Here is an 8838-nt window from a genome sequence, read left to right as displayed (position 1 = left end):
CTTTTTCAATCTTAACAAAAGCTTTAAGCTTTACCAACCAAACGAAGTTTTTTATTAGATATGAGCTTTTTCATAAAAACTAAAAGCTAGAATCTCCAAAAAGCTCCAAAAAGCTTCTCCCCAAACATACCCTTAGCCCCTCGTTTTCAATACCGATGGGCCGAAAGGGATCTACTTGGGCCTCTATTTTAGAAGTGGGCCGAAATCTTCATAATCTTGAAACCTTATTTGCATTGTCTTTTAAGAAACGTGTTATTGATGGTACAGAAACTAAATTTTGGCTTGAACCTTGGCTTGGGGATATGCTGCTTAAAGATAAATTTAATAGACGTTTTAGACTCGAGTCAAACCACAATGCTACGGTCTGCGATCGGGTTCATTGGGCTGATAACCTTACCCATACTCATTGGTGTTGGTCTCGTAGCATCTCAGGGAGATTGCTAGGAGACATCACCAATCTTACTAATGTTTTGGCTATTTTTATCCCTTGGAGCTCAGGTACCGAAGGCTGGTATTGGTCGCTAAGCCCCAATGGCGTTTTCTCGGTTAAAAAGCTCACGGACCTCTCATACGTGCAGATTTGGCTACTTTACCTCATACTGTCTCAACTATTCGTAACCGTATAGTACCTTTAAAAGATGAACTGTTTGTGTGGCGAGCTAGACATAATCGGCTGCCAACGAGAGTGGATCTTGACAAACACGGTATTGATTTAGGTTTGATTCGGTGTCCAATTTGCGATGATGGTTTGGAGACAGTTGAACATTCGATAATTTCTCGCAAAGTGGCCAATGATATTTGGTCTCTTGTCTTAAAGTGGTGGGGTTTTATCCCACCTCCTTCACGTAATCTGGGGGATGTGTTTTTAGGCCATGGTGGGCTAGGCCACGCGTTTTCTCACTCGTAAAGTAAACAAATTTGGCAAGCAACGAAATGGATCACGGGCTACATGATTTGGAGAAATCGGAATAATTGGATTTTATCTAAATCCAAGCTCACTAGTGATCTAGTCTACAAAGAAATTCAGCTCAAAAGCTTCAATTGGATATCTAACAGATGCAAGTACCTCAATCTTGAGTGGGATCGATGGGTCTCATGTCCCCTATCCTCGTTGGCGAATGTTTTTAGGTGCTTTGGAATTGGCTAATAGATATACCCTCCATGTAGGTTTCTTGCCCCACTCCCGGAATAGCCGTTTTGGAGGGAGAAATTGGGATGGTTCGAGGTGCTTTGTCGTTGAATTTCCGACACTGTTCTTCGTTTCCATCTCAGCTTGTCTTCTCAAGTAAAATCTCTTCCTTAATGATAATAAACGGACCACGATGTTTTCCTACGATACCGGTGGGCTTATATCTTTCGTTTTTTTAGCTGTTAGATCTTGTTTTATCGTTTTCATAGTTGTAATTTTCTCGTTTTGATAGAACATGGTGCTTATAAATGTCTTATTATTATTCAATATATAATAAAGTTTGTTTGCTGTTAAAAAAAAAAAACAAATGGTTCGAACAGGCAATAAATAAAAGGGTGATCGCGAGTTTAGAAGATGCTGACAACGATGTAGTTAGGTTTTGTGGCTCACGGGTTTTGTTTGGTTGTGAAGGCTCAATGTAGTTTTGTAGGTTTCATTTTTTTTCGTAGCTGATGTGTTATTTTGTTGGTGTTGTCATCGTAGGTTCATGTGTTGTTATTTCAGGTTAATTTGCTTTGTTAGTGTTGGTTTCTTGGCGTGTAGATTGTTGTGTTGCTTTTCTTAAGTTGTGTTCGTGTATTGTATAATTTCTGGCTAGTTTTTTTATATATAAAATTTTTTCCTTTTAAAAAAAAAACTTTGAGTTAGAAATTATTTTCACCAAAAAAAGAAAAAAACAAGAAAAATATTTTTAACCATAACTCTTTAAGATATATTGATTATCTAGCGAATTTCAATTGAGCTTGATATACTTATAATAATTTTATATTAAGATACCAAAAAGAGTTATAGTTATTTCAGTTAACATTTAGAATCACAACGTTGCCGGCGATTAACTCTTAACCACCCTCTTGTATCTCTTCATATCAACAACGGTTAGCTACATTTTTTAGAGAACTATTGGCTGATCAAACCCAATCCTCACAGGATTTGCACTCGGGTAAAACTAATCGAATGATGTGCACAATAAGTCTCTTGTTTTTACCTTCAAACGTATAGTCATTTATGATTTGTTTTTATAGTTATTGACCTGTAAATAAAATATTTTTTTAATTCATATAATTATTGTGCATTTGATAAATTTAGGAAATTTTGCTATATGCGGGATAGTATTACAAACATGATCTTACCACGACACAATGATGAGCGCAATATAATATTTGACAATATTTGTCAACCCCAAATCGTCACATGATTTGCTAAATTAAATATTTTTTCTTGATACCAAAAATGTACTATAATGAGACTTCTTACGAGAATATTAAAAAGACAACCCCTCACTTACAAAATATTTTAAGATTTATTCTCTATAAAACACAAATACCTTCACTATACTAAGAGATGGAGTACAAAGAGTATTGGAATAAATGGCCTCATTTGTTGCTCGGCATCCTACCAGCTTTAGTTATCAAAACAGGGGCTTATATACGAAATCGGGCAACTTTTCGTCACCTTTATATATCTGCTATTGAAGATCGATACTAATGTATTTTTGATTCTAACATTTACTCATACTCATTACTCAATGAATATCTGTAATATCTTTTCTAGCACACAAACCACAAACACATACATCCATGCACATTTAGTCAAGAGTCATAAAACCAGTAAAAGAGACCAAAAGTTAGACCGACTCCTAACTGCCGTTAAAAAAAAGTAGCAGTTATCGTAGTGTTTAGACGAGAACAAGTTAATAGCAAAACATCAAGTTTTTAAATCTGGAAACCTCTTTTGATATTTGCTTCCGCAACCCGCCCAACACCGAGTGTGTAGGCCCCCATACGTAGGTCGCACTCGTGCTCCATAGACTTAGATTTGATACTCCTAAAAGCTTCCTCCATGCATTGCTTTAGTTTCTTATTCGCTAGTTCTTCAGGCCAAATAACTCCGTAATTATTCTGTCAAGTCAAACCAACTCCCTTAATTATTACCTACACATATATGCTTAATCAATCAAAATAAGGGACTTCTTTTTCTATTACTACCTGAAGGCACTCAAAGTAACTATCAATCACACCTCCAGAGTTTGCGTATATGTCAGGAAGTATCACAACCCCTTTCTCACATAGAATCTGTACGTGGCATGGAATAAAAAATTCATAAACATATGTTTTTGTTTATATGACCGGATGATAATTAGGTGTTGTTTGTTTTTCAGTCTGCAAATCTTATTATGCATTATGTGTGCGCGTCTGGTGATGTTTTTACTGCATACTATTTGTTTTTTCTGAACACATGATAAAATAGAGTCTTATTTTGTCTGCAAGTTTGCAGACTTATAAATATGCTTTTAAGTGATGCAGACAAACTTAAGTTATTTTGCAGCCGGGCAGCGATGGGGGCGGGGTTTATCGCTGCATCGGCATAGTCGAAACAGGAGATGATCGCAACGGGTGGTTAAAGTCCCCCTCGGGTGATCCCAATCGCTGTTAAAAAAAAAAAAAAAAAAAAAAAAAAACAGTCTTCACTATTCATATAGGCCTTTAGGCCACATCTTCTTTACGGACATGCTCATTCAGATAAAAACATTTTAAAAAACAAACAGCACCTTAGTTTCAAACGATATTTGAATTTGAAGAATATATATACAAAAAGAAAAAAGAAAACAAAGGTACCTCTTCTGCTCTAGGATCAGTAGGGTGATCGACAGCCTCAACGATATACTTGGCTTTCACATCTCCCGCATTTTCACTTAGATGGACAGTTTGATGGCAAGGCCGGCGGCTCAAATCAGTTTTACAAGCAACCAAAAAATAAAAGAAAATTGGTTCTTATTGGTTATATTTTGTTCAAAATATTTTCTTTTAGTTCCGAATTGCACATCTTGATTCATCGATTGCTTTTTGTTTCTTTTACAAGCAGAAAATGCATGTTAAAACTCTAGTCATTTGTTCATGACCATGAGGTTTACTAATCTACCATTTTTCTGACTGCAATTTGATAAATAAAAATAAAAAATATTTGAGCTGTTTGACATCTTTTACTATATTATCACATCAATCACTTGATCTCCAAACACAATTCAATTATGAATTTTACTACCAATCTACACTCACATTTATTGAACTTATAGTGACTTACAACAAATTCAGCATATCAATTTGAAGTAGAAATGTCGTATAATGTCATACCTGGTGAGAACACACCCTAAGGCATCACTCAGTACAAGTACATCACATTCGAGAAGTAGCAATTCGTCAGCATCTATGATATCTCCGCCATCAAAACAACTTAACTTTTCTCCTTTTTGTTTGATATGTCTATGCAACTCTGCAATATCAATGCCGTTGGGGTTCTTTACAGCTACAGTATTATCACTCACTGCCATGACTTTTCCACCAAATTTGTAAATCATCATAGCTACCCAGCTCCCAACATTGCCAAAACCCTAAAAAAGACAAATTTGGTCAACAAATTAAATCTTGGAAAGCTCAAATTTTACGCGCAAGGTGAATTTCCTACAAAAAGATTTGTACCTGTATGACAAACGTCGAACCTTCAATCGACTTCCCATGATCAGCAAGTAATGCTTGGGTAGCGAAAAAAACCCCACGGCCTGTTGCAGCCTCTCTTCCTGTTGATCCACCGAGAACCTGCTAGTTAAGAGTTGAATTAGTTATCTAGGATTTAGTCAACATGGACATGATCATGTTGTATATTTCCAACATAATTACTCACAATTGACTTTCCAGTAACAACAGCAGGGGAGTGACCATGAAACTTGGAGTACTCATCCATTATCCAATCCATAGTCTGCAAATATCTCGTAGAAGTTAGTTACATAGTTTATCATTTTGACTTATTCTATTATTATAACTATAAAGTGAACACACTGGAGATTAATTATAAACCTGTTCATCTGTCCCTATATCGGGTGCTAGAATATCAATTTTTTCACCGATAAAATGTTGAACCTTTCGAGTGAAGACACGAGTAAGGCGTTCAAGCTCAGATCTTGTCAAGTTATTTGGTTCACACTGTATTCCACCACTTGATCCACCAAAGTGAACGTCGACGACAGCTGTCTTCAATGTCATTAGTTGAGCTAATGCACTTAACTCTTTACCATCAACCTTGAAAACAAAGACGATCACCCTTAGCTTCAGCTAGTAGAGGATTCAACACGTACTTCAACATCAATAAATTATACTAGCTAGCTGGTACAGGATATTCATCACGTACATATATCATACATCCATGATCCATGTATTATACATGCTCACATGAATCTTCATATACAAAATCATATCATAAATTTACAAAACCTTAAAACCAAGCTATTATCATCATCAATAAACAGAATATGTAGATTTATCCATCCATAGATACATAACATACATACATGTACATAGACATCTACATAGTACATATTAGATACTCGTATTTAAATGTACATATTATAATAATTGTAAAACAAACAACTAAATAAGGACGAAAAAAAGTAAGATCAACCTGAGGATGATACCGGATTCCACCAATCGTTGGACCACGGGAGTTATCGTGTTGAACTCGATAACCGAAGTATGACTCTAAAGTGCCGTCATCTTTGGGAAACGTACACGTCATCTGATGGAAGTGAAATCACAAAAATTACTAGCTGCATCATATCAAATTACGGATATACATTCTATTTTATTAGCCATTTAACTGAAATAAGTTACAAAAATAATTTTCACCTTGATTTTTCTTGAAGGCAACAACAAACTCTTCTCAAGCTTAGAATCCAAGTTGAGAAGTCTAGCAGCTCTACCAAAGTAATCAGACGTTGCGAATCTGCGAACAGTATTCATGTTGATTTAATTTGATGATGAAATATCGATGATGATGATGATGATGATGATAAGCAGCAAATTTTTCACGCACAACAAATAAGGAAGAAAGAATGTTCTATACGAACGTAACATATAGAGTACAGATAGTGAACCCTAATATTAAAAAATTCAAAGGACCGAATAATAATTGGGCTTATCTAATACGTAACATACTCTAATTCTATTTGAGAGAATATAGCTAGGTTCATTCTTCTTTTGTATTATTATAATAAACGGGGCTTAATTTCCTTCCTTAATTTGTATTAAACCCTCTTTATTACAATTTTTTTTAAAGGCACAATAATTCATTACTTAAAGAAGAGTGTTACAACATACAAGCATGTGGATGTTGAAAAATAAACTTGATTTTGGGCTATTTGTTTTGAATTTGGGCTTGCAAGTATACAACTATTTTGGATCAAGATTATAGCCCATTATGTAGAAACTTCTTGTAATATGTAGTAGTGAAAGTGTGTAGAATGTGTGTAGAATAATCTTGTAAAATATCTAGGTCTAGAAATACTAGGAAATATCTAGATAGTAGTAGATGATGGAGTGATCTAGACTACTCCATTGAGTAGTATAAATAGAGGGTTTCACCCCTCATTTGTAATCAAGCAACAAAGCAATTCAATAAGCAATAAAAGAAAAGCTTTCAAGATCAATAAAACTTCTAAATCATCAATCCTCTCTTCCACAAATAATATACATAACCTCCTATTTCTAACAAATTGGTATCAGAGCTTGGTTCGACAAGATGATGGCCAACAATGTCATCACATTTCCTCGCCTCACAAAGGATAATTATGATCGATGGAGCATCCAAATGAAGACCTTCCTAGGTGGACAAGACTTATGGGAGATTGTGAAGGAAGGCTATGAGGAACCTGCAGAAAAAGGTCCTCTCGGCAAGGAGAAAAAATTAATGAAGACGAACGATCAAAAGGCTCTTTCCATCATCCAACAAAGTGTAGATGATGGAGCTTTTGAGAAAATTGCAAGTGCAACCACCGCCAAGAAAGCATGGGAGATCTTGGAGAATTCTCACAAGGGAATTGAAAAGGTGAAAAAGGTTCGACTACAAACACTACGAGGTGAGTTCGAATCCTTAAATAAGAAAGACTCAGAATCAATTTCCGATTATTTTACAAGAGTCTTGGCGATTGTCAATCAATTAAAGAGGAATGGTGAAACTCTAAGTGATGTAAGAGTCATTGAGAAGATTCTTAGATCATTAGATTCAAAATTCGACTATATAGTCGTAGCCATCGAAGAATCTAAAGATCTAGAATCAATGACTATCGATGAACTCATGGGTTCACTACAAGCCCATGAAGAGAGGTTCAATAAGAAAAATAAGGAGCCTTTGGAGCAAGCTTTACAAGCAAAACTCTCTTTCAAGGAAGAGAACAGTGAAAAGACTCATCAAACGAGTCAACGAGGTCGTGGTCAAGTACGTGGCCGAGGACGAGGGCAAGGATATATCAAACGTGGAGGTTATAGTTCTTACAAAAATGAAGAAAGAAGTCAAGATTTTCACCCGACAAGAGGTCGTGGGAGAGGCTACACAAGTAGAAAGCCAAGGTATGACAATTCTCAAAACAAATGCTATAATTGTCATAAATTTGGCCACTATGCTTCGGAATGCGAGAAGTCAAACAATTACGTGCAAGAAAGAGCAAATTTAGTGCAAGAAGATACCGAAGCCGTGAAAAACACTTTGTTACTAGCATGCAAAGGTGAAGATAACGGAGAATCAAATTTGTGGTATCTCGACACGGGTGCAAGCAACCATATGTGCGGTGATAAAAACAAGTTTGTGGAGTTAGACGAGGTAATTAGTGGAAATATCACCTTCGGAGATTCCTCTAAAGTCCCGGTTAAAGGCAAAGGTAAGATTCTCATCCGCTTGAAAAATGGAAGGCATCAATTTATCTCTAACGTGTATTATGTGCCCAATATGAAGACGAATATACTGAGTATTGGACAACTCTTGGAGAAAGGCTATGATATTCACATGATAAATCGTACCCTTTCTTTAAGAGACCAAAAAGGAGGTTTGATTGCTAAGGTGCCAATGTCAGCGAATAGGATGTTCATGCTAAATATTCAACATGACATTCCAAGATGTTTAAAAGCATGTTTCAAAGATAATTCTTGGCTTTGGCACATGAGATACGGGCACTTAAATTTTGGAGGCTTAAAATTATTATCAAGTAAAGGAATGGTGAAGGGTTTGCCTCCAATTAATCATCCGAATCAAATATGTGAGGGATGCCTTCTAGGAAAGCACTTTCGAAATAGTTTTCCAACAGAAGCTTCTAGTAGAGCGAAGAAACCTCTAGAACTTATTCACACGGATGTGTGTGGACCCATCAGCCCACCGTCTTTTGGTAAAAATAGATATTTTCTTCTATTCATTGATGATTTTAGTCGAAAGACATGGGTCTATTTTCTAAAAGAGAAGTCGGAAGCTTTTGGAATGTTCAAGAAGTTTAAAGCATTTGTGGAGAATCAAAGTGGTCTCACCATAAAGGCGTTGAGATCCGATCGTGGAGGAGAGTTCACATCCAAGGAATTCAAGAAATTTTGCGACAACAACGGGTTACGACGTCCTCTAACTCTTCCGTATTCACCTCAACAAAATGGTGTTGCGGAAAGAAAAAATAGGACCATTCTTGATATGGCCCGGAGTATGTTAAAGAGCAAAAGGATGCCTAAGGAGTTTTGGGCTGAGGCAGTGGACTGTGCGATCTATCTATCAAATCGCTCGCCCACTAGAAGCGTCAAGAACAAAACGCCCATTGAAGCTTGGAGTGGAAGGAAGCCCGGCATCTC

General features: G+C 36.3%; 1 protein-coding gene across 1 annotated transcript; it reads right to left on the bottom strand.

Moving 5' to 3' along the window:
* Nucleotides 1–2745: 2745 nt before the first annotated feature.
* On the bottom strand, nucleotides 2746–6024 carry LOC139893473 (glutamate dehydrogenase A-like). The gene is made up of 9 exons (XM_071876636.1): nucleotides 5866–6024; nucleotides 5642–5755; nucleotides 5041–5262; nucleotides 4868–4942; nucleotides 4666–4782; nucleotides 4321–4577; nucleotides 3805–3880; nucleotides 3175–3261; nucleotides 2746–3087 (listed from the first exon to the last, which is right to left on the bottom strand). The coding sequence occupies exons 1-9, from the start codon at nucleotides 5977–5979 to the stop codon at nucleotides 2902–2904; spliced, it is 1248 nt and encodes a 415-aa protein (XP_071732737.1). The 5' UTR covers nucleotides 5980–6024; the 3' UTR covers nucleotides 2746–2901.
* Between the last annotated feature and the right edge of the window lie 2814 nt (nucleotides 6025–8838).

This window comes from Rutidosis leptorrhynchoides, chromosome 2 (assembly GCF_046630445.1).
Source record: "Rutidosis leptorrhynchoides isolate AG116_Rl617_1_P2 chromosome 2, CSIRO_AGI_Rlap_v1, whole genome shotgun sequence".
NCBI classification, from domain to species: Eukaryota; Viridiplantae; Streptophyta; class Magnoliopsida; order Asterales; family Asteraceae; genus Rutidosis; species Rutidosis leptorrhynchoides.
This window is presented reverse-complemented; position numbering and strand designations above follow the sequence as displayed.

What these genes read in the sequence shown, in the direction of transcription:
- LOC139893473 (XM_071876636.1), bottom strand. Translation starts at nt 5,979, where the DNA reads ATGAATACTGTTCGCAGATTCGCAACGTCTGATTACTTTGGTAGAGCT. An exon ending in TGCCTTCAAGAAAAATCAAG is followed by an intron (nt 5,756 to 5,865) that starts GTGAAAATTATT and finishes CACTTCCATCAG; the next exon opens with ATGACGTGTACGTTTCCCAA. An exon ending in TTGTTACTGGAAAGTCAATT is followed by an intron (nt 4,783 to 4,867) that starts GTGAGTAATTAT and finishes CTTAACTAGCAG; the next exon opens with GTTCTCGGTGGATCAACAGG.